Source organism: Phascolarctos cinereus, unplaced genomic scaffold, assembly GCF_003287225.1.
Source record: "Phascolarctos cinereus isolate Bilbo 61053 unplaced genomic scaffold, phaCin_HiC Scaffold_1;HRSCAF=81, whole genome shotgun sequence".
Classification (NCBI taxonomy): Eukaryota; Metazoa; Chordata; class Mammalia; order Diprotodontia; family Phascolarctidae; genus Phascolarctos; species Phascolarctos cinereus.
In genome coordinates, this window is record NW_027555514.1 from 175,842,121 (window position 1) to 175,869,393 (window position 27,273).

Sequence of the window (27,273 nt, forward strand, 5' to 3'; positions counted from 1 at the left end):
TGCTGGAACTTTTTTTCCCTAAAAAAAAATTCTTGCTTACTAACTTGTTATTTATATAGTGGTGAAAATAAAATATTTCTAGAACGAAGTGCAGTAAAGTATGTTGAAATCCCAATGGTTTTGAGTCTGGCTTCCCACATCAAGCATGTCAGGGTCAAAAATTCTGTTTTAAATATAGGAAAGAAAAAGCCCACAGCTTATTGCATTTGAGAAAGTAAAATGTTTTGCTTTCATTCTCTTCTCCATAGATTCTGATTTAGAAATCATGTTAAATTGGATTAAGATGTGGCAACTTTCTATGGAGGAAGGGAAATGAGAAGATGTCATGGAGGTAGAATTGCTAGGACTTGGCAATTGATTGAATGTAGAGAGAAAGGGAGAAAGAATCAAAGACTGAAGTTTCAAATCTGAGTGATTTGGACCAACAGGAATAGGGAAGTTTGAAGGCAGAATAATATTTAGAATAACATTTAATCATAATAATAAATCTTGTGAATGAATTTCATTGGACTTTTAAAAATATGAACTTGTCAAATGAAATTGCATGTTTTGTGAGGAAGGCACACATGTTGTTCAATAATATTTACATGCTAATTGTTAGTATTAATAATTTTATCATGACAAATAATAAAGCCATGGAAGTAATAAAAATTAAGCCCTGATGGAGATTCATCATATTCTTTGATCCAACAGTTTCGATGAGGTATTCTTGAAAAAGTTAGTTCCAGTCATCCAACTTAACTGTTAGCTCAAGGAGGCATCCATAAAGTTGACTAGATGATCTCTGAGGTCTTTTCCAGCTCTGAAATTATGTGAGGAGAGGTGTCAGGGACAGATGACCTTGTAGGCTAGCAATTGCATTCTCCTGAAGAAGAAGGAAAGGGAAGGAAAAGAAAGGGAAAGAAAGGAGAAAGGAAGAGAGAAGAGGGGAGGGGGCAGAAAGGAATAAACAGTTATAGAGCACTCACTGTGTGCCAGGCAGTATGCTAATCACTTTATAAATATCTCATTTGATGCTCACAACAATCCTGTAAGGTAGGTGCTATAATTTTCCCCATTTTGCAGTTGAAGAAACTAAGGCAAACTAAGGTTAAGCAACTTGCTCAGGGTCATACAGCTGGTGGGTGTCTGAGGCTAGAATTGAATCAGGTCCTCTTGTCTCCAAAGTCTAGCAATTTTTCCACTGTGTCACCTAGTTGTCTCCAAAAAAGGGGGTGGTATGTTACATTTGTGACAACCACGTGCTAGGCTTGTTGCTCAACTAAAAGTAAGAGCTGTATAATTCCATGGGAGGAACAAATCAGGAAGGTCATACAACCCTTTTTCTTAGTTGAGTTTCAACAACTGAAATCCCTTTTCCCCATTCTGGGGAAGCGGGGCAAAGGGGTAGATATCATGCCACAAGAACAGATCATGACCTTCTGTTGGACATCTCCAAGGTGTGATGTTACTACTTGGACACCTTTTCAATTCAGACATGCATTCCTAAAACTCTGCCAAACCTCAAAGAAAACATCAGGAACTCTGCAAGGTCAAGGGCAGAGTGGATGACCTCTGCCAGGAAGTGCTGGCACTGTAGCAAAGTTTCCAGTCACTCTTACCTAAACAAAAAATGATCCATGGCATTTATAGATGTATTTAGTCTTAAGAAGCTTGGCACTTAGCACATTATGTTAGTAAGACCAGGGTCACGATTTAGATATTCAGACAGACCAATTAATTTTTCTCTAATTCTTAGCCACAGACAGTACTTCTAATCCCTCAGCCATTTTGAAAAGCCATAACATTGTTTCTGAGGACCCTAGGTGATGAAGAATAAGTTGACTGAAGTATAATACCTGAAATATATTGGGGAAAAGGAGTGAAGTTGGGCAAATTACCATATTTGATAAATGATCAATAGATCTAGGTATTTAAAAATGCAACACAATAATTCTTTCAACATATTGGTAGAACACTTAAAACTTGACATTTCAGTCATTTGATTTTCCTTCCTATTCTTTTCATACAATATAAAGAATTCCTGGGAAAATATCTGTGTTGGTTTCTATGAGACATATAACTTCACAAGAATAAAAAAATTCCTTTAAAAGAAAACAATGAAAATGATTTTGTTAAATATATATATGTATATATATATACATATATATATACATATATATATACATATACATATATATATATATATAATTTCTATGTGATAATTTTGATCATTAAAATCTAGTGTTCAACTTTGACATTCCCTCTGTAAGGCAAAGAAGTATTACATCTTTAATAAACAAATATAATTTTATTGTTAACTTTACCACATGTTTATTAAATGTATTTGCTTTAAACAGGAAAGATTGTCATTGATGGGATAGACATTTCTAAACTCCCACTGCACACTCTACGTTCCAGACTTTCAATCATTCTACAAGATCCAGTACTATTCAGTGGTTCTATTCGGTAGGTCCCTGACTTGGTGTGAGGAGTGCTAAAACATGCCTTCATTCAACAAACATTTATTAAGCACATAATTTGGGCTGAGTTGCTGGGGGAGATATAAAGTTTAGATAAGACGTAGTATCTGCCCTCAAATGGATTATATCTAGTGGGGAGATAGATGCAAATATATGTAAAATATTACATGAAGCCATTTGCCAAGAGCTCTTTCTTTTGTACTTTTCCCCATGTCATACCCCTCTGATATCTTCCCCTACTTTCTCCTCCCCTTCACTCTAGTCTCTGATGAAGAGGGGCCACTTCTTTTTGCTAAAGCCAATACCTCAACATTCAACCTTGATCCCATCCCTTCCTATCTTTCCCATCAGATTACCCCTACCATTATCCCCACATTCTCTGTAACCTCCAGTCTCATTTCTTATCTTCTTGCTACAAACATGCCTGTCTCTCCTCCCATCCTTAAAAAATATCCTCAAAAATACATGTTTAATATGTACTTGTTGAATGACTGACTTATAAAAACTTCTAGAAAAAAGTGACTCGTCATCTTCAAGGGAGTAGGTTGTTACTGGTTTGCAGGATCAGGGAATTTCATAGATACGGCTTTTAAATTGGATTTAAAAGATGGATATGAATTCCACATGTGAATTAAGATAGAGAGGGAAAGTCAAGAAACAATATGAATGTTACTTTGAACCCTCCACATATATGCTAAAGTTCATGGAAGGTGCCATTCTCTTTTAGTATGTGTATAAAGATATCTGCAATTTAAGATTGTAGATGTTTATACAAGACAAAATTATCCAAGTGATTATGTTTGAAGTTTTTCCATCAGAAATGCAGTGCTTAGATTAACCATTTTTTATTATGGTTAGTCTTATCTGAAAGATATAAAACAGAATGTTCCCAAAGAATTAAAACATAAGACAATGCCAGGCCTGATAGTAGTTCGTATTTCTCTTTTACAACATGTCTGTGCTGTCCTGTCTGCATTATCTTTTTTTTAATATCATTGTCACTTACCTGTGATTCCATCTTAGAATCTTCTTTCTTTATAATAAAGTACAGTTAAATTAAACAAATAAACATATTGTATTATTGATAAATATCTAATAATATCACCACCAGTATCACTATTTTTATCCAGCACAATATGTTTTACTATGCAATATACCATGATCAAATAAATACTCACTTTTTAATTGTTCAACCAATTACACTTCATTGATAAATTAATTTATTTTCCCCTACAGATTTAATTTAGATCCTGAATGTAAATGTACTGATGATAGACTTTGGGAAGCTCTAGAAATTGCTCAACTAAAGAATATGGTTAAATCACTTCCAGGAGGTCTGGGTATGTCTTTTAATATTCCTGTTCTCTCTGTGTGTGTTTTTTTAAACATATATTTGTAAAATTTGTAGTTTGTTCATTTGTAGTGAGTTCATCTCAACATTTGTAGTAGGTTTGTTAGAATACCATGGAATTAACCTCATTACACCAACATTTTATACAAGGGTTTTTTTGTTGTTGTTGTTCTTCAGAAGTTAAATCACTTGGAATGATGTCCAAGAGAACCTGCTTTATGCCAATAGATCTTGCTCCTGAGAATTTAACAAGGTTCTTATATGTGGATTCTAAACACATTTTGGGGGAAAAAATTACCTAAAAATACTAACCTATACATTTTCCCCATTCTCGCCAAAATCCTATCATTGTAGGCACATAACACTTTATATTAGTATTCCCTGTACATACAATACACACTATTAATTACTTTTAATGAATGGTCCATTACGTATTGCAGTGTGAAGGCTGTTTTTTTCCACACAATTCTAGCCTTATAGAGTGGCTAGAATTGTGTAGAAGAAAATGGCCTTCTATCTAGGCAGGCTTTTATTTTGCTGCTGGGAGTACATTAGTTTTAAATAAATTTTTACTCTAATATCAAAAATATAATTTGCCTCATATCACACTAGCCTGTGTGGTCTGGGATAAGTCATTTAACCTTTGTTTCACTTCATTCATTTGTAAAATGGGAATAATAATAGCACCTATTTCCCAAGGTTATTGTGAGAATCAAATGAAATAATATTTGTAAAATGTTTAGTTTGATACCTGACACATTGTGTAGGTACTATATAAATGCTATTAGTATTACTATTATTATTATATCAGAATACTTTTTTTCTTGCTTTACCATGCCAAGGACTGAATTATATGACTTCCTAGATTCAATTCAATTAAAAACATTATGTGTACCTACTGTGCGAAGAGCACTGTGGTAGGGGCTGAGTAAGATACAAAGTTTAGTAGGTAAGGAGAGATATGTCTTTTGGGATATCTATGGGATAAGTCTTTTAATTATATTCCAAAAATAGCTGCCACCAACATTGCAGAGCAGATTATTAAACAGATGGTTAGCCAACATCTAGAAAAGGAAGCAGTAGCCAGCAAGAGCTAGCATAGCTTAATTAAGAACAAGTTATGCCAGACTTTTCTGTATTTCTTTCACTTGATCTTCACCCAGGTAAAGCCCACTAACTGTGAATGTATCCAGAGCCTCTGCCCTGGGCTCTCTTCTTCTCTCCCTCTATACTATGTCTGTTGGAGATCTTATCAACTCTTTTGGATTCAGCGATCAGCTCTATGCAGATGATTGCCACTTTTGTCCATCCAACCCTAACCTGCCTGCAAAGCTCCAGTCTCACATCACTAACTGCTTTTTGAACATCTCCAACTGGGTTTCCCATAGGAATCTCAGACTCAATATGCCCAAAACAAAACTTCTCAGCCTTCTTTCCAAACCCTCTCCTCTTTTGAAATTTCTCTGTGTTAGGGCACAACCATCCTCCCAGTCACATAGTTTCATAACCTTGGTGTGACTCTCAACTCCTCACTTATATTCACCATATAGATCCAATCTGTCATTAAGTTTTGTCATTTTCACCTTGACAACTTCTCTCTGCTCTCATAACCATCACCCTGGTCTAGATTCTCATCATCTCACTCTTGTAACATTGTAATAGCCTGCTGGTCAGTTGCCCTGCCTCAAATCTCTCTGTGTTTTAATCCATCCTCCTCTTATCTTACAAAATGAATTTCCAAAGCGCAGGTCTAACCATGTCATCCTTCCCCCTACTTAAGAAACTCTACTGGCTCCTTATTGCCTGCAAAATCAAATATAAAGTCATCTGTTTGGCATTTTAAAGCTCTTCATGACCTGGCCCCTTCCTATATTTCCAGTCTTTACTCCTCTCCACTTACTCCATGATCCAGTGAAAGTGACTTTCTTGTTCTTCACATATGACACTTCATCTTCTGACTCTCTCCCTTTTCACTGGTTGGCCCTATTGCCCAGAATAGCTTTCCCTCCTAATCTCTGCTTCCTGGCTTCCTTGAAGACTCAGTTCAAATCCTACTTGTGCAAGCAGTCTTTTATGTACATTTTTTTTGCATGTTACCATTAGAATATGAGCTCCTTAAGGGCAAAGACCATATTTTTTCTTTCTTTGCATCTCTAGAACTTAGGACAATGCCTGGCACACACTAATAAAATTCTCGTTAGCTAACAATTTTGTTTCCTTTCAATCAGTATTATTAAACTAGTAGAACAGGGTATTATAAACAGGTTGTTAGACAATGAACTGTGTTGTAGAAATAATTTATCTAGAATTTACCTTAGCATTTTATAGGATATTTCATACCCTTCTTGTAGAAGATGGGGGAAATGTGGTCTAACTGAGATAACCTTTAGATAGATTTTCCTAGGTTCAGGGTAGTCATTAATGGCTCCCAGAAAAGTTTTTCAGGTTCCATGTATTTCATGGCTCCATGTTAACTCAAAACCACATAAAAGTACCATGAAAGTATTTACTTGTAGTAATGACCCAGAGGATGAGATCAGCTCAAAGCAAAGAATTTTAATGAAATAGCATAGTCAAAAAGGCTGTTGCAATTGAACATTTCACCTCTAAAACACTTTCCTACAATGTATACACTCTCAGTATGAAGAATGAACACATTGAGGTATCACACATGGTCAAACATACATGCAAGAAACATATGTAGGCAAAGCACATGTATGGACTTACATCGATCTGATAGTTAATTGACCTGAAAAAGTTCTTTGAACTGAACTTCTAGTATAAGAATACAAGTCCCTATTCCAATCCTCTTTCTAACCTAGCCTCCTCTCACTTGAGAGGATTCCTGATTGCCAGCCTTCGTTTCCCCACAGTGGGCTGTGTTCCATCAAAGCACAATGGGCCATGTGGGTCTGACACAGTGTAGCTTCCCTAATTTCCAAAATGGTCTGGGTCTTCCTTGCAAAGGAACAGATAAAAGAAGACAGGAAAAAAACCCTTCTATATTTCCCTAGAACAGTCATTCTAGAGGAAACAAATTGTTTGTTCCCTGCTTTCCACATGCAAATGTTGACAAAGCTTTATTAGGTTTTGAGCTGCCCTATACTTCACTCTCTTGGGCCTCAGTTTCCTCATCTATAAAATGGGAGAGTTGGATTAGTTTCTTTCTAGCTCTAATACGTGATTTTGGTTTAATTTTCTATTTTCGGTCTTAAAAAGCCCCTATATTGCATCATAGAAGGGAAATATTTTTAACCTTCATCTTGTTAGTTCAGTACTGTTTAATCTTTTTCTTTTAGTTATCTCAAAGGTTGTAGATGGAGAAACAGAGAGAGAAAAGTGGAGCTTCCCAAGAGAATAACTCCAAACCAAGGACATACTGAAAAGATATAGAAGTGTGGTACTCAACAAATTAAGCACACGAGCATTTTATTATAGTGCTCAGTTTGGTTCCAAATATGACTTCCTTGGTCAGGTTACATGTAAGCATGGGTTTGCCAGTCCAAAGTCCTAAAGGAAAATAGCGATGGGAGGGTGGGTCTGAGAGATTTAAGACCTTCAAATTTACAGGTTAGTTTGTGGGCGTCCATTTGGACTGTGATATACTAGTCTTGAATGGAGAACATTGCCCTAATTCGGTAGGGGCTATTTTTCCTACATACTTATTCTGTCTCCTTTTGGTCCTTAAATGCCTCGGGTGGAGAAGGGAGCATTGGGATGGGCTCTTTGCTAAGAGGGAGAGCACAGCACATTCCTAATTTCATTGTCATTCAGAGAGTCACTGAGAGTACAGGAAAGGGGATGAAGAGAAAAAGGAATCTTTCTCCCCGTCTCATTCATTCTATGGAGAACGGGCCCCAGGAACATTTACAGATAGTATATGTGTATTAACCAGTATTTCTTCTTTAATTTAATGACCTGATTGGTCATTTCAAGATAAATTTATTTTATTCTCCAAATTGATTACTCCCCCTGCTCCCAACCTTCAGTTATAGTCAGAAACTGTCAATCAGGATGGCTGCTGCTTAGATTGTGACCTACCTAGTTCCGTTAATTGTATTCTAGGCACTTTCCAGGAAATGGAATCCAGATTCTCAGGTTCTCTAGATTCTGGATTCCAAGCACTGATTTGCTCGGAAGAGCCTCTAACCTCAATCTGAATGTCTAATACAAATGTATAATTGTTGTCAGGTATACAAGAATAGTGACATGAGGGGCAGCTAGGTGGCACAGTGGATAGAGCACCGGCCCTGAAGTCAGGAGGACCTGAGTTCAAACCCGGCCTCAGACCAAACACTTGACACTTACTAGCTGTGTGACCCTGGGCAAGTCACTTAACGCCAAATGCCTAAAAAGAAAAAAGAAAAAAAAGAAGAATAGTGACATGATAGTGTTTAGTTAATGAAGGTAACTGGAAGGTGAATCTGGACCAGATGCCTCAACTAGTAACTGATGGTAACTGATACTATTGCCAATCATATCTAAAGTAATAAAGTCCACAGTTGTTGAGTTAAATGTGCCTTCTTGTTGCTATTTAGTCATTTTCAACTCTTTGTGACCCCTTTTTGGGGGTTTTCTTGGTAAAGATAACGGAGTGGTTTGCCATTTCCTTTTCCAGCTCATTTTACAGATGAGGAAACTGAGACAAACAGGATTAAGTGACTTGTCTGGGGTCACATAGCTAGTTAATGTCAGAAGCCAGGTTTGAACTCAGGAAGATGAGTCTTCCTGACTCCAGGCCCAGCACTCTATTTACTGCACCACCTAGCTTCCCTTGCCCATGTGTCTTATCTGGCAGTAAAAATCAGGTGCATTTTTTTGTGTCAAGAGGGGCTTATCTAAAGCAGACGGATATTTTTGCAATCCTAATTTAGTTGAGAGGAAAATACATCCTACTTTTGAGTGCTAATTAGGTGGTCTCCATTCTGAGCAAAAACTGAAATAACTTAAGAAATGTCATGTCATGGAAAAAGATTAGGAACTTTTCTTCAGAAGTCTCAAGGTGAATTTTAGGGATAGTCCCAAAGAGGTTATCCTAAGGCTTCTCAATACTTCTTTTGATCTTTGAGGTTCCAGACAGCCACACCGAAGGACTGGTGTACAAGTGCATGCCCATTTCCTTTTTTCCCCCTTCAGTACTAAGAAATCCACATTAACAGCAGTGTACGCAGTCTGTTACACATTTGTGTCCCCATCCTTCATTTATATGTAAGTGGTATGTAGGGAGTGGACAGGGGTAACAAATTTTCTGTGTTGACAATGATGCTTTTAATAATATTCACTTTGTGAAATGTCAATGCAATAATATAGGAGAGGAATATATTGAAAGGGCAATAGTATGCCGCAATGGAAAAGAGCCTAACACACTAGGTTTTGGTCTGCCACTCACTAGAAGGATAACTCTGGGCAAGCCATTTTCTAAGACTCAGTTTCCCCATCTATTAAATGTTAGTTGAACTACAATACCTCCGAGGTCACTTCCAACCTTAGAAGTCTATGATTCAATGATAATACACTTCTGTCCCCAACAAATTTACTTATTATAACAATAATAAGCATTTATTAAGTACAGTGCTTGGTGCTAGGGATAAAAACACAAAGCTGAGACAATCCCTTCCTTTCAGGGATTTTATATTCTACGGGGAAAGACAAAACCATTTGAGATAATCCAAGTTTTTTCAGCCTTCTCCAAGCTCCCTCCTTACTGTCTCCAAAAAATATAAAATCATCTGTTACTGGAAGCAGTCCAAATGGTACTTTGCTTCTGGAAAACAAAATTGTCAGTGGCCTGTGTGTAATCTTGGGACACAGTGGCTGCTTCCCAACATGTCCTACTATTTTCTTAATGCAAATTTTCATTCTTACTTCTCTGATATAATCCTTGCTTCTTATCTAGATGCGGTTGTCACTGAAGGTGGAGAAAATTTTAGTGTGGGACAAAGGCAGCTGTTTTGCCTTGCCAGAGCGTTTGTCCGGAAGAGCAGCATTCTCATCATGGATGAAGCCACAGCTTCTATTGATATGGCTACAGTGAGTGAATAGCTTCAGTTTTTAGAGTTGACTTATTAACTATTGATTAAGGGAATGTAATGTATATGAAGACCTGAGCTTTTCAAAAGTCCAGGTGGTTGGCCTAGATTATTGGTCTGTGTGAAAAAAAACAAACCCACAAAACTTTATACATATATAGGTATATGTGTATATGTGTATGTGTGTGTGTGTATACACATATTGAGTGTAGGCATTCCATTTACAAATAGAGATTTGAAACTATTCTGCAACATGTAGTATTAGAGAGTTGCCTGAGTCACCAAGAAGTTTAAGTGACAGCCAGCAGGTATCAGAGGTGAAATCTGAACTTAGAATTTTCAGATGCTGAGGCTAACTTTCTATCAACTTCACCATGTTGCTACACACACACACACACACACACACACACACACACACACACACTTAACTAATATGACTTATTAGGAGTATCCATTATGTGCCATAGGCCCTTCGGAATTACGAACAGAGTAGATGTGGACCTCATTTCAGAAAGCTCACAATATAGTGGGGTGGGACTATATGTGTATGTGTGTGTGTGTGTATTGTATGTATATATGTAATTTATTGGCAATCAATACAAATTATATCATTCTAAAATAATTTTTCATTTCCTTTGACATGAATAAGCAACCTTTAAAAATCTAAGTCTGGACTGTGGGATTCCAAATGAGCACTGGCTTATTAGCCAATTTTTTGAATTAGCATGAAAATAACTAAAACTGTTTGATGTCATCATATGGCAATAGTGCTTATTTAGATTCATGATTTTGTGCTTTACATATTTGTGTGGTGTTTTATAATCAGTACCACACATTACTTCCCCCTACAAAATACTTCTAATTTAGGATTGCTAAAGGACCGCCTTTCAAATTATTCATTCAAAAGATAACTGCAGGAAAAAAAAGTACTGAGCCCATCTGATAGTAACTTTGGCAAACTGTAGTAAAGTATCCAATAGCTATCTCTCAGTTACCCCCAGCTCCAGATTCTCCTCCCACAAACCTCAAAGACAACCTTTAGAACTTCATGAAATAATACATTTGCTTGTGATACCCTCTTCATCTCTGAACTTGGAAAACTAGAGAAACAAACACAGAATTTCCAGGCATCCTCAAGCTGTAGAGAAACTACTATTTCATACTGAGTTGCTAATTTCATATCATTTTCATGTGTTCATTAAATACTGTCTACTAAGGACTAGCCAGTGCAACTTAGTTCACTACTCTGTGCATTTGGGGAAAACACCCGGCGCGTGTGTGTGCGCGCGCACACACACACACACACACACACACACACACACACACACACACACACAAACAATTTTTAAAAAAATATTCTATGATTGAACTGTTTCACAAAGTCTTAGACCAGATATGACCAAACTATTCCAAACTAATGAAATTTTACTTTGTTAAAGAGAATCCTGTGCTGCTTGCTGGTCTGTATCTGCTGAGAAATATTATTCATGGTAATCTTTAGGGTTATGTGGGAAAGTAAGCCAGGCCTGGAATTAAAGAAAATAAGGAAAAAAAAAATTCCCTTCCAACAATGTTGACCATAGCCCACTCCCAGATCTATCTATAGATATGTAAGGAAAATAGAAGAGAAATGAGGGAAATGAAAGAATAAAGAAGAAAAAAGAAGGTAAAGAGGAATTTTAGGTAAATTTTTATTGTTTAAGAATGGGGAAAATAGAACTAAGCCCACTAAAGAAGCAGGAGCTACAAATGCTAAATCTGGATCCTACTAATCTCTGTGACTAAGAGCAAGTCACTTACCGTCTCCGGATCTTAGTTTCTTTATTTCTAAAATGAAGGAGTTCTTCTGGTTAGAATTTTAAGGACTGGATTAGGAAGTTGAAAATGGTAACCTTAGATTCTTTTTAATGTATTTGTTCATTTATTTTAGTTTTCAACATTCACTTCCATAAGATTTTGAGCTCTAAATTTCTCCCCCTCCCACCCCTTCTCCTCCCCAAGGTGAAATGCAATCTGATATAGGCTCTACATATACATCCATATTAAACATTTTCATATTAGTCATGTTGTAAAGAATTAGAGTCAATGGGAGGAACCACAAGAAAGAAGAAACAGAGAGAGAGAGAGAGCAAATAATATGCTTTGATCTGCATTAAGACTCTATAGTTCTTTTTCTGGAGGTGGATAGCATTTTCCCTTATGAATCTTTTGGAGTTGTCTTAGATCCTTGCATTGCTGAGAAGAGCTAAGTCTATCAAAGTTAGTCATCACACAATATTGCTGTTACTGTGTACAGTGTTCTCCTGATTCTGCTGACTTCACTCAGCATCAGTTCATGTAAATCTTTCCAGGTTTTCCTGAAATCTGCCTAGAGCAGTGATTCTTAATCTGGTGCCTGTGAGCTTACAAAAAATATTTGGCAACTGTATTTAAATAGAATTGGTTTCTTTTGTAATCCTATGTATTTGATTTTATGCATTTAAAAACATTCTGAGGAGTTCTTAGGCTTTACCAGATGGCCAAAGGGGTCCATGACACAAAAAAATGAGTAAAAGCCCTTGCCTTAAAACCTTTAGTCCATTCCTCCCCACTGTTGATGGAAGGCAGCATCATGTAATGGAAAGAGTGAAGTATTTGGAATTCAATTCTGATTGCTGTCACTAACCTATGTGACTTCAAATAGATCATTCAGCCTCTTAGAGTCTCATTTTCCTCATCTGTAAGGTTGGCTTTTGAAGCCATTGGTTGGCTTAGAAGACTTTTAAGTTCTCTTCCAACTCTAAATCTACAATTCTATGGACACTTTTAATATATTGACAATCAAATTTCATAATTCTACTTTCTTCGTGGGATAAAGAGACTATAATATGTTAAAGATGCTACTATTGGAAATTAAGGTTCATTTATCTTAATATAGCATTATTTTGATTTTTACCTATTTTAAATTTAACCATGTCATGATTATTTGATTTCACCCTCTTCCTTAGGTTTTTGGCCTATTTTCTTACTTGTAGACAAGAAGATGGAATTTTCAAATGATAAACTAGTTAAAATTACCTTGACTCCTAGAAAAATACCATCTCATTAAAGGACTGGTTTGGGAGTATTTAGGGAAAGAGGTAGTGATGATCATTTCATCAACCTCACTTCCTTTTTTGATGTGGTTACTAGAATGGTGATTGGATACTGTATATAAAATTGTAGACCTAGAATTTAGCAAGGCATTTGACATAATTCTCAGGATATGCTTGTTGACATAGTAAAGAAACATGGGCTAACTGATATTATATTTACAAGGATTTGGACCTGATTGAATGCTTAGACCCAAAAAATGGCAATTAATGAATTGATCTCAGCTAGGGGAGGCTTCTAGTACAGTGTTCCAGGAATGGATCCTTCCAAATCTACTCAAAATGACTTTAAAATAAACTGTCTGTGTAAAACCTGGGAAAATTGTCTGTGTAAAACCTTCAAGCTAGAAACCATAGAGTAGCTACAATATAGGAGGAACAACGGCCTGTAAGACACCCAGAATTTCACAGGAGACAAAATAGAAGGAGTCATAAGTAAAAACCACGGTGCCAAATATCCACAGACAAATACAGACAAATGCTTTAGGCAGCAAGCAAAAGGAACTAAGGATCCTAAGAAGTGGAAGTAAATTGACTTAAAAGATCTAACTTATTTTGGGCAGGATGAAACTCATGAAGAAACAATATAGGTAAAAGGAAAGGAGGTAGATAATATATTGTATTGTATCACATCGTATCATATATTTAGAATATATTTTATGGAATATATTTATATATTATATACAAATATAAAATATTTTATAATTTAATGTTTTATATTGAGACAATATGCAGTACTTCTCTGAAGAATTCCAAGAATTAGAGAAGTAGAGTGTAGAGTATTTGGGTGAAGAGCAATAGAAGGGAAAAGTAGAAGTGATTTTTTTACTTCAGCATATACTACATATTGTTTGGACAAGAATATAAAAAAATAAGATGATCATAAAACAGGTTAATAAACCTAGCATGCAGGCATGTTATGGGAGTAATGGGGACTTCAACTATCTAGGCATTTGCTAGAGCTCTCACTCTGTCAAAAGCAATTAATAAGTTTTTGTCTTGCCTTTAATGATAATTCCATTCTTCAAAAGGTAGAGGAATCAACAAAAAAGGTATTCTATTATGAATTTGGTTCTTACCAACAAGGAGAACTAGTCATTGGGGAGAAAATTTTGGGCACCTTAGGAGTTTAGGGGAGAGAGAAGTGACCATTCTTTATAAGAATTTGTGATTGAAAAGAAGAGGCAAGCCAAGCATAATAATGGATGTATCTTAGATTTGGGGAAAGCAAATTGTCAAGATAAGAGGAAGAATCAATAGACTAAAATTCTATAGGGGAAGTCAGCCCAGGAAGAATGGCAAAATATCAAGAATGAGATTCTAAAGACACAAAGAGAAACAATTTAAATGAAAAGGAAAAATGGGAGTTGTCTATATGGACTGATGTATACAGAAATCACTAATTAACTTAGTTTTTTAAAGATATGAATGCCCTTCCTCAAAAAAAAAGAACTTAATAAGAGCCAATAGCAGGTCATAATTCCCAATATTAGCCCTAAAGAAGATTTGAAATGATGCATCTTGGTCCCCTCTTTGTAGAGGTGCGTGTGCCTGTGAGTGTCGAATATTACATATACTATCAGATGTAATTGATGCATGTATTGGTTTTCCTAAAGAGCTTTCATTCCTTTTAAAATTTTTAGTTAGAAGGAATGATACTGGAGAGGAGAAGGGAGATGGATATATTTGGAAATAAAAATGATATAAAAATAAAATATTACTTTAGTTTGACATTTTTAAGAGTAAAAAGAAGTATGGAAGATGAATCAAAAGGAGGTAACAAAAGGTGGACAGAATGTGAAACAGTCCCATAAAAACTATGTCGAGTTACAAAGCCCAGAATGATATGAGGTTAATGAAGAACCACAAAAATGGATGTTTTTAAAGCTATATTGAGGGGAAACTGACAACAAAAAGTACTTTTTCTTCTTAGCTATATTGGCATGAGAAGAGAGAAAAAAAATGAGCAACTTCTGGCACTTTTGTTTTACAGGAAAATATTTTGCAAAAAGTGGTAATGACAGCCTTTGCAGACCGCACAGTTGTAACAATTGCTGTAAGTATAAGAGAAGTTAATTTGATCATCTTCAGTCTTTTGTTCCTACATCTACCCATCTTCCTTCAACTTTGAGTGATTAAAATATATTTATACATTTAATTAGTTATTCCTCTAACAGTTACTGCATATGTGCCCCTCCTCCCTAAAGAAAAAAATCACCCACAGCTTAAAAATCTTTTCATAAACATTTCCAGACTACATTTGAGTACATCAGTTGGAAATTAAGCTATAAATATAGATGCTATAGAATCCAGAGGAACTCATCTAATGTTTATGCATTTAATTCCACTCTTTTGCAGTCTAAGGCTGTTCTTCCCTAGCACAGATGTTTATTCATATGGAGTAATTCTGTCCTTCAACAGATGTCTCAGTTGCTTTCCCAGGAACATAATCTGGTGGTCTGCGTAGCAATTTAGGAATGAGTATTACTAAATTTGATTGTCAACTCTGCTACTGGCTTTCTGCACCTAATTTAATTGCTTTTATTGATACATCTGGGGGAAAATAGTCACCACCTTACCTTGTAGTATAATTAGAGACTTTAATTTTGGAAAGTGCTATGTCTATTTCATAAAAATGACTACTGGCTAGTCATTTTTATGCTGTACCTTCATCTCAAAACTTTTGTGTAATTTATCTTACTTCCTTCTTAATATAAACTTTTGTTGTGTTTTTCAATCCAACTTTTTCCCCTTCACTGGCTTTTGGGAAAATTCTTTCTTGTATTCAGCCTTACCACTCAACAACAGTCATCTTTCAATAAGTCAACTGCCCTTTTTCCCTCCTGCTAACTCTTTCTCTTGTTCTTCTTTCTGTTCTTTTCTTTCTAGCATCGGGTGTCTTCTATTATGGATGCAGGCCTTGTTTTAGTCTTTTCTGAGGGTATCTTAGTGGAATGTGATTCTGTTCCAAACTTGCTTGCTCACAAGAATGGCCTCTTTTCCACTTTGGTGATGACCCACAAATAGACCATCAAAATCTACTCAGCATATAAAGCATCTCATTCTCTGGTAGTTACTTCACCAGCTTCTGTACCATAATACAAATGAACCTTAATGGCTGTATGCAAAGGTGTGGGAGTGCAGTGGGGAAGGTGGCTTGCCACTGGCCTATATTGCCCAAAAGAAAAAAACATTGCCCTAAATGGGGTAAATTTATTAAATTATGCATATATACATAAGCATGTGTGTATTGTCATAAATGGGGTAAAATAATGATTTCAAACATGAATATAAAGAGTGAATCTATTGCCACCAGATTCATTTCTCATTTAAAGCAGAGGTTCCCAAAGTGGGTAATACCATCCCCTGGGGGGGGTGCTACAATGACCCAGGGGTGTGATAGTAGCCTCAGGTGCAATTGGGGAGTATTGAATAAAAATAAGGGAGCAGTGGAAGTATGAGAAAGAAGAGAAGATAAGAAAACTTTGAAAAACCATTCATACATGTTTCATCTGTTGTGTAACAGAGTTAAAGTTGTAGTGATTATGTTATTTTATTATTTTATTATTTATTATTACATTATTTTCCAAATAAACACACAAAATGAAGTTATAACCAATCAGTGGTCAAGTCTGCTGACAGGTCTTAACAAGCAAGTGTTGGCAGGTGAGCATGTAGCACATTGTTGGGAAGTTCAGCATGCAGGGCAGGAATATGTATGAATAATGACTTGTTTACAATATGATATCATATGTTTACAAGACATAATATCACATCATCAAAATTTCAGTGCAGGAACCCCCCCCCCCACAAATTTACAATGTTATTAAATTTAAGATACATAATTTTTTTAAAAAATTTTATATTTCAAAATGACACAAATTTAAAAAAGAAAAAAAGTTAAAGGATTAAAGAATTCCAGGGGGGCACTGAGCAATTTTTTTTTTAAGGAGACAATAAGCCAAATAATTTGGGAACCTCTGATCTAAAGGGCCAGTTTCAGTGTTTCTCAGCATGTTCTTTATGTGCTTTCATAAATACTATATCATACATGTTTGTTGCTTGCTTTTGAAGAGTACATGATTTAAAGAAATAGGTTTTCTGTGGTTTAAAGTCTAGAAAAGATGACATGCAGGAAATTGCTCTGCTGGCTCAGTATGGCTCTATGTGTGATTAAGGGTGATGATGAGAGAGGGTATGTGGGAAAGATGGACAAGGAAGGAAACAAATCCTTTAAGAGTATACCATACACAAATTAGGAGAGAACTGATCCCCACCAAGGTTGATAAAGACAAAATTGTGAAATAGAGGTTTTTTCTTTTGTACCCTGCCCCCTTACCAAATTTTCTGTACTCTTTCAGTGTCTCCTTCTATCTTATGTATCCTAGATAACTAACCTTCCCACGAGCTGAAAATGAGATAATATATTTGCAAAGCGTTTTGCAATCCTTAAAATGTTATATAAATGTTGCTATTGTTGTAGTTGTTGATGATGATGATGCCACCATGGTTCCTTATTACATGGAAGGATCATCTAGCCTGCCTGGTACCACTTAAATCAAACCCTGTAAGCAACCATCTACTCTACATTTTGCAAGGCTGACCCTGATTCCCCTTATGCATAGAACATGGGGCCACTGCATAACCTGGCATGGTGTATTGTTGGAAGATTAACTGGACATGAATTGGTATACACAGGAACATTATATCTTTTGCCTGATTTCTGCTCTTGTGTATGTTGTCAGTACTTCCTCATTACTCTATCCATGTATCTCTTTAATCACCTTCCTTTCTGCAACATACTTGGAGAATAAGGTACCATTTACTTAACAGAAATCTTTTTTTTTCAATGAACTGTTGATCTTGCTGCAAGAGAGAATCATGGTTGGAGCCAAAGGTCAGACCATCTCCCCTCTGAAGGCCTAGAAAAAGCCCTTGTAGGGAATGAAATAGGGAGGAATTTGAATTTTCCAACTGTTCTTATTTCTATGATAATGGTATCTATTTTTTTCCCTTGACTGAAAGCCTTTCTGTTAATTTCATTAAATGACCTAGAAAATTATGTGAAAGTCTTAAGAAGGACTTTTTTCTAACCAGTAACTCTCAAATACTAAAGTATTAAATGTTAAATCACGTATTAAAATGGATTATTTCCATTGGTAATTAGATTAATTCCCTGGAAAAGAATTAAGACTTTCGTCAACATTATTACTACTGACAGCATTTTATAAAAATGAGAATAATAATAATTTGGATTAATCAGATGAAACTAAGCCACATTTGCTTCTTTGGCCAAAGTTTCTAGCTTTTTGTTCTTTATTTTTTGTATAAACACAATTTTAGTGTAGCAAGCCAATGTTTATGACAGTCTATTTATGGATTTGGAGGCCTACTTGTTTCTCTCAGTGAATGGTTGAATTATTTTTTTAATATCAATTGCTAGGCAAGTGGAAGAATTAGGGTTTAGTTTAGTTGAGTTTTTGATTAAAGTGTACAAAAGTTTACAGTAAATCTTACACAGCCCATTAAGTCTATTTTTGACACAGACAAGAGGGGCTGACCTTATTCAAAGAAAAGTCCTCATAAAAGGGAAAGCAACTCCCTCCCTCCCCTCCTCCCCAAGGGTGCCACTTTTAAAATATACTATGGTTGTGTATATTCAAAGCTAATACAGTTTATGATAGTACTATCAATGCATAGATTTTTAAAAAATTGATGAACAATTTCTAATTCCTGTCACATTCCATAGCAGTATAATCTGTTTTCTGGGGGACAACTATGGTATCACACTTAGATATTGGAAATACCCCCAACAAACTTTTCATTGCTGGGAGGCCCCGAAAAAGTTTTGAGGGTTGAGGTAGTAAGGGCACTAGAAGAAGACATTAAGAAATACTGGTGGCCTAATTGTATTTCGAGGTATAGAATTACAGATGCATATGTAGTAAGGCCCCCTTCAGAGTTTGGTTAATTATAAGATGGAGAGGGTTAATCCTACATGCACCACTAACAAATATCACCACCACCACCACACTAGTCTTTGTGAGGGAGTCAAAAGATTGGGAAAGGTGAGATTTTCTAATGATACTATTGTCTAACAATCATATTGCTTCAAACAAGGTACTCCAACTGCATGCAGGTAATGCCCTCAAAAGTCTCTTCCTGGTATTCATTAGCTTACCACAGTACTTTAAATGGTGACATGGCCCACAGGTGTCAGCTGGATCTAGATAAGGAGAGTAGGTGAGATACAATATTATACAGTAGAATAACACCGACCGGACTGTGGCCAGAGTGAGATTTCTGGAGCTCTACCTTGGGTTGCCAATGTATGCTCCTCAGAGCAGGCCTTCAATCTGCCGACCCCACACTTTATACTATTTTGCTTCCTCTGTCCTAAGTGGCACTCTTCTTGAGCATTCTTCCCTTCTCCATTGTTCACCTTCCCCCACATATATGTATAGCTGCCTTCTCCTCACCTGCCTCTTTCCCAGAAGGGAAGTTGTAGAGAGGCACCATTTTTGTCATGGGGTGTAGACCTGTGCTCTGGGGAACAGACTGCTCCCTGTCCCAGAACAGTTTTACCATGCTAAGGTAACCTTCCACCCTGGACCTCAGAATTCCTATTTAGACCTCTGAACGTTATCTGCCACAGCTCCTCATAAGAATCATTCATTCATTCAGTCAGTCAGTCAATAAATAGCTATAGAACTAGTTCACCCAATTTTCTAGCACACCATTATAAAGACAAGCTGCAGCAAGCTGTAGAGATTTTATGTCTTAATCTAAGTCAAATTCTGGCTTCTTTATATCTCTAGCCCATAGTAGCCAGGATTTAGAAACCTGCAAGTAAATGGTACCTCATTGTATGAAAAAGTTAATGTACCTTCTGCATTTTTTCACTTATATCCCAAGAATAATGAATGTTTTTTTATAATCTGCCTAAAATATTTCATTTAAACTTTAAATTTATGCTCATGAAAGATTTTAATGATAATATATTGGATTTGTCTTCTCCCCACACAGCATCGCGTTCACACTATCCTGACAGCAGACCTGGTCATTGTGATGAGGCGAGGGAATATTTTAGAATACGACACCCCAGAAAGCCTCTTGGCGCAGGAAGATGGTGTATTTGCTTCTTTTGTTCGGGCAGACATGTGAAAGGGTGTCTGAATACGATTTACATCGTTAAAACAAAATGTTACAACTGTTGTCTGTTTAATGGAATATCTTTTCTAGTCTCTGGGAAGAAGTGTCATTTTAGCTTTTCTGAATTTGTAGCTTTGGAAGAGTCCTTCCCATATGAATGACATCTTGAAAATAAAAAATATCACTTCACCAAAGAGCATACACATGTTCCCAGCGCTAGTTTTCCTAATGTTTTTATGTTTCTCCCAGATATTAATTACTTCTTGTTGTTTCACTGTCAATATAGCAATGATCAGAGGGCCTTAACTCTGAGAATGGCAGATTATATTAGAATGGTTAGGATACTTAGGAGGGTAGGGTTACAAAGTCATGCTTTGATCTAACCTCAAGGTTTGTAGTTATTTGCAGTGGATGCTCAGCAATATAACCATTTTATTTGTATTAATGTATTTTCATAAACACTGATCACAAAGCAGTCATACATTGTTATTGATGTCTTCAGAAGAGTGAGGGAGAAAAAAAGAATTCACTCTATATGTTGTACTTTTACTACAATCCTTAGACCTATATGAATAGTTCTAGTCTTAAGTCTCTTATCTCTTGTTTTGTCCTGTTAGAAATAAGTCATCAAACCTGTAGTAAATACTAAATCACACTCTAATTTAGCAATTCTTATTCAAACTACTGAAGGATTTGAAAAACAATATTCAATCTTCAATCCATCTACAATTAGCAAGAAGAGAGTTTAATACACCAATAATACTTTCTTCTTCAATACTGTAAGTTTCTTGAGGTTAGGCATCTTCATATCCCCTATAGCACCTAGAATAATTCTTCACACTTAGCAAATGTTTAATAAATGTTTGTTAGACAAGTGAATTTTACCTTATATAACTAGAAGTCACAGGTTCAAATGTTAACTAGGGTAAAAAGAAATCCTTATTCATCTAGTGATAGACAGGTTGCGTACTCTACATGTTATACCCTCTCACCTGTGAGCCCCAGAGCACTACCTTAGATTTGAAGCATTTTGTGGGTATGCACTTAAAGACGTAGCTCATTACTCTCCATTGATGTGGTTAATTTTACAGATAGGCAGACACCACATTAGCTTAAAATAAAAGACATTTAATCAAACAAAGTGAGACAAGAACAAGTTCTCTTAAGTACACATAGGGTATGTTCTTCTACAGGTGTGCCACACCTGCAAAAAGCAGGTGTTGGTAGTGACACACATACATACATGGCTAGGAATCTTGCATGGAGATCACACTAATAAGGATCCAGATGTCAGGGACACATGCAGAGCTGGGACAACTGAACACTTCCAACACTGAAGAGTACAGAAGTCATCTGGTGATGTTATTACACGGCTCTCTGCTAGGTGTCATGTCTCTGTGCTGGACATCATATTTTCACTTTCAAGCTGTCTCTGGTGGGTGTGTTGTGTTGTTCATCAAGTTATTATCTTCTACCGTCTTCTGGGTTTCAACAACCTAGACTCTTCAAGGCTACCCACTGTTTACTACTATCCTAGCCTGAAATGGAATGTCTAGATGGCTTCTTCCTGACAGAGTAAGCTATATTTCTATTCATGCACAATCTGTGGCTGATTGTGAACCAAAACAGACAGATTAGCAGCAGCCAATAAAAGCTAACACAATACTTCAAACTGAAATGGTCTATCATTTTTATTATTTACATCTGAGGTTGATTCAAAGTCTTTGGTATCAAACAACTGTCTGACTTAGGGTTAATAAATGACTTCTAACTCCTGTTACCTTTCTAACTGTGAGCTTGTGTCCCTAAGATCCGCTTTAGGGATTCTGCTAGAAAAAAAACAAACAAAAACCAGGTACTGTATGGAGGCCTATGTACTGAGATGAGCTTCATTCCCACTTTGGCATGCCAGTGAAATTAGGGTAGGAACAAAAACTAATCGAAGGAGCTAAAGCCATCACTCCCCATCCCTAGTCTACATCCCTGCCCTTATTGTGTATATCTGCCAGGAACAAAACCTCATTGGTCCTCTTTTGTTTACTTCTCTTCAGCAAAGAAGTGCTCTAAATATATAGACTACATCATAGTCTTCCATTTGGGACTCAGAACATTGAAATTCTCTAGAGTGTCAGTATATTCAAAATTCAAAAATATTTGTTAAACATTATTTGCCATAGTTATTTGTGTTCAGTCTAAGTGGAATTTTTTTTTATTCTATATAGAAATGTCTAATAATGCTGACAGAACTTTGTCTTTGGCTCATCTTGTCCAAATCTCATTTTAATGAGTATGTTAAAAGTGTATAAAAATGTCTTCACACTTTAGCTACCTGCATAATGTTTTTCTATTGTTGAAACCTAAAAGCATAAAATGAAATATAATAAAACCTGATTTAAATAGGCTTTCTGTCAGTCAAAAGTTTTCTTGTGTAATTGTGTACACATCTAATACAGAGATAACTGTTTCTCTTATTGATAATTCTTAAGCATTTGTCTGACTTTTCATGGGGTTGGCAAAGATATTGGAGTGGTTAGCCATTTTCTTGTCCAGCTCATTTTACAGATGAGGAACTGAGGCAAACAGGGTTAAGTGACTTTCCTTTTTCGCATTCCTAAAGGCTGAATAGAATCAAATTGACCACCTATAATCCAGCTTTGTAAATATTTCCCAAAAATCTACTAGCTACACAAAAGTTTCACCGAACCACTCTTTATCAGAGCTGATTTTGTTCACTTCTTGGCTTCCTGGCAATGTCTCTTTCTTCCAGGATGTACCTTCTAAGAAAGGACAGAGTGGTATGCATTTGTTCAACAAATATTTATTGTATGTATTATGTGAAGAGCACTGTTAGGGGCAATGGAGAAATACAAAGGTTATTGAAGACATAATTCCTATACTCATGGAATTTTTAGTCTAGAAACCTGTATTACTGTCTGTGATACAAAATGTAATGGCACACAGTAATTCCCTCTGAAAATATAAGACACCATACCACAAAGTGCTAATACAATTACCACAAAATCAGTTTGAAGTTAAATTAATATAATGGCTGTCAACATCACCCATAATTGTTAATCATTGAACTTGAATTTACAAAACTACCATGAATGGATAAAATTGATTTTTGTCTTATTTAGTTGGATTAGTAATTTATTTTGTTACATTATCTCTTAAACAAGTGAGTTCTTAAAGGAAAAGAATAAAACTTTTTTCTAAATATAAATACAACCATATACATATATATTTAAGTGAAAAAATCATCCACAGCTATAATTTTCTTTGATATTGGTAAAAACCAAAAATCACAAGTTTATATATCTATGTTAAATATAACTGGTTTATGGTTATAAAAAGAAATTCTCAAAGAAGTATGTTTTCTCTAGATTTCCTTTTACAAGTCAAATTATTCCTCCAGTTCAACAATCATTTGCCAGTCACCTACTGAAATTATGAATTCCAGTTTGGGTATCATTTGACTCTCTGAATCCATTAAATATGAAAGAAGCATGACATAATGGGAAGATAATGAATTATGTAAGGAAACTAGATTCTACCACTAGCTGTGTGACTATGGGTAACCCATTTGAGTTCTCAGATGCAATTTCTTCACCTGTGATGTTAAAAAGTTATCTCTTTTCAAAAGATGTGTCCATATGCCACTCTTCTTTTACATGGTAAAATATTCTTTATTTATAGGAGTGATTACTCTGTCATTTAGAATATTGCTAGCTTTCAAAAGATTATGAATTATTGGTGATTTACCATTATTCTAGCTGTTGAGAGAATACATGGCTTTGCTTGGACTGTTTTGCTTGGATTGGTCTCTTTTCAGAGCTATTCACTTCATTAATTTTTTTCTGCATAGATTTTGGAGGAAGATTCTACTAAATGCAATGGTGACAGCAATGCATTTCATTACTTTTCAAATCAAATAGAGTGTTCACTCTGTTTTTCAGGATTTTTAAACTTGATTTTCTGGTTCTATCCTAATCTTTTATCAGTTATTTTGTATTATATTTTTAAGTTAATAGTTTTAGTACTGTGATGGGTAGTAATATATCAATTGCTGTAATAGCCCTTGATTAAGGTGAATTGCAGGTGTTTACTCAGCAACATCATTATGCCTGTTGTTGTAATACATAGAAACCACGTAGACACATCTTTCTATCATGTTCAATTGTCTTGTCAGTAGACATTGCTGATAGCTATTGTCAGAATTGGAAAAACTCTCTATAGCAGGAACTTCAGTCCTGGCTATTGGGAACCAACTGAATGACTGTGACCCTGAGGTCTTACAGTATCCTTGCTATCATAGATACTGGTTGTTGGAGTGCTCTTTACTCTGGCTGGTACCCTGTGAGCTCAGGCTGAATACTGGAACAAAATGGGACACTTAGAGATCATTCAATAATTAACAAAAGGAGACTTACTAAACCAAAAGAAGATTATTTAGCAAGGGTAGGCATTGAGGATACCTTGAGTTGATTCAGCTAAATGAAGCTCCTTTGCTTTAGCTACCTATTATTTTCCACTAATTAAGCATCAGAAGGCATGTCTGAAGATCCTTTAGGCTGATTTGTACTTGGGCAACAAGGAAATGATGTCAACAGCCTAAACCTTTAGAATACTGAGGCAAACAATTTTCAAGGATAGTCTCAATACCCTTTAAGGAAAAATTAGCCCAACTTGCATGAGAAAGTGGTTAGGACAGTGCTCCCTCCAACACTAATTGAACTACTTTTGCTTCTCTCCTCATCCTTCTGTCTTTCCACGGGTAGAATTCTAAGACAGATTTTAGAGAAATCTAGGCCAAAAGGCCGTTCTCCTGTCAAATCTAGATCTTTCCAAGCACCTACCAAACCAAAAAGACTAAAACATGGGCAGATTAAAAAGTAGAATGAGATCCTTAATCTTTGTCCTTCAAATTGTCTAAAGGTGCTTACAACTCACCTTCGTAGCTTCTCATCAACACCATGACAGTCTCTTTTGCCTTAGACATTTGACAGTCACAACCATCTTCCTTACTATCTCACTAACTTCTTATTTTGTTTCATCACTTTGTTTTATTTTAACCTTGCTTACCAACTACTTTCTCCTTGAGTCTTTCTCTTCCACAGGTCCTGCTTACCAGTCCTTCTCCTTCAGTTTGATTACTTCTCTTTTTTTTTTCCTTGACATCAAATTATTCTTCAAGTTATCTCAAATTTCCCCCCAAAATCACCTTCATAATTTCCCTCTCCTCCCATTCAAGTCCCTCTCTATCCTTTTGTTCAGATGCTAGAATAATTGCCCCTTCTTGCCAAGACCAATCACTGTATTTGTGCCTTCTCTCTAGGACCCTGAACATTGGATCATCCCCACCCCTCTGTCATACACACACACACACACACACACACACACACACACACACACACACAGGGTTTCAACCTCTCCTTATATATTGGTTTCTTCCCCAACACCTGCAAACATGTCCAGGTCTCTTCCATCCTTGTAAGGATGCCATTGGCATTTCCTCAAGCTATTATCCTGTATCTCTTCTCTATCTCTTTCTCCTTAAGCCAAACTTAAAAAAAAAAATCCCACAACAACCCTGTATGTGGTTCTACTTCATCACCTCCAAATCACTTTTAACCTCTTACAATCTTGTTCCCGACTGCATCACCCAAGTGAACCAATGATTCATATCATCAATTATCTGTTAATTATTAAATCCAATGACCTTTTCTCTTTTCTAATCTTTCTTGAACTCCCTACCGGTTGTTGTTGTTTTAATTCTGTTGATTGCCCTCTCCCCTTGCATACTTTCCTAGGCTTTTGTGCTGCTGCTGTTTCCTCCTGGTTCTCTTTCTATCTATGTAACTGCTCCTCAATCTCTTTGCTGTATCGTCTTCTGTAACTCACTTTTAAGGGTTGGTATCACACCATTGACTCATACTGAAACTTATCCAGGGTTTTTTTTCCTTCTGTGTCTTCTCATACTTTCATCAACTTCTGTGGGTTTCGTTATCATCTTTTTGCAATTTCCAAATTCAGAAATACAGCTCTCATTTCCCCTGAGTTCCCATCCCACATCACAGCTGCCTGCCAAAACTCAACATATTCAAGACTGATCTCATTATCTTTCTCCTTACTTTTTTATTTCTCTATTTCTATTGAGGGCCTTATTATTTTTCTAGTCATCCAGGTATGCAACCTCAGAATAGTATTTGATGTTTCACACATTCTCACTGATCTTCACTATACAATAAGTTGCCAAGACCTGATGATTCCACTTCCATAGTATCTCTCAAATCCTTTTTCTATCCACACATCTACCACCCTCCTTTAGGACTTTATCACCTCTCACATAGACCAGTGTAATCCTAATTAGTCTTATAACTTCCAAATTCTTTTCTACAATCTGTCTTCTACATATACAATCTGCCTTCTACATATCTGCCAAAATTATCTTCCCAACAGAACTCATCTTCTTTTCTTCCAACCTAGACCCTCTTCTGAATTCCCTTATTACCATTAAATGTACTACAATCTACTCAGTAACCTAGGCTCAAAACATAAGTGTAATCTTCATCTCTCCACTTATATTTACCCTACATATCCAATCCATTGCCAAGTCTTGTCACTTCTTCTTTAATAATATCTCCCATATGTGTGTGTGTATGTGTATGTGTGTATGTATGTATACACAGATATACACACACACATACATTTTATTCTTGCTAATCATGCACTTTGGTGCAGGCCTTCATTACTTCACACCTGGACTGCTGAAATATACTTGTTGGTTTGTGTCCCTGCCTCAAGTTTCTCCTCATTCCAGTCCATCATGCATTCAATTGCCAAAGTGATCTTCCTAGAGTATAGGTTTGACCATGTCACCTCTCTACTCAATAAATTCCAGTGTCTCCCTATTACATCCAGTATCCAATATAAAATCCTCTGTTGGGCTTTTAAAGCCCTTCATAATCTGGTCCTTACCTGTTATTTTTTCCATTCTTCTTACACTTTACTCTCTTCCACATATACTATCATCCAGCAGCATTGGTCTTAACTGCTATTCTTTGTACGTGACACTTCATCTCATGACCATGTGCCTTTTCATTGGTTACTTCCCATGCCTGGAATGCTCTTCCTCTTCACTTCTGACT

At 36.1% G+C, this 27,273-nt stretch overlaps 1 protein-coding gene across 1 annotated transcript in view; it reads left to right on the forward strand.

Moving 5' to 3' along the window:
• The window catches only part of ABCC9 (ATP binding cassette subfamily C member 9), a 195,648-nt gene extending 173,122 nt beyond the window's left edge, over nt 1-22,526 (forward strand). The window contains 5 exon segments of the mRNA XM_020994153.2: nt 2,340-2,448; nt 3,699-3,802; nt 9,710-9,843; nt 14,967-15,029; nt 20,000-22,526. Coding sequence (XP_020849812.2) covers nt 2,340-2,448; nt 3,699-3,802; nt 9,710-9,843; nt 14,967-15,029; nt 20,000-20,137 — 548 coding nt within the window. The 3' untranslated portion in view covers nt 20,138-22,526.
• The last annotated feature ends 4,747 nt before the right edge of the window (nt 22,527-27,273 follow it).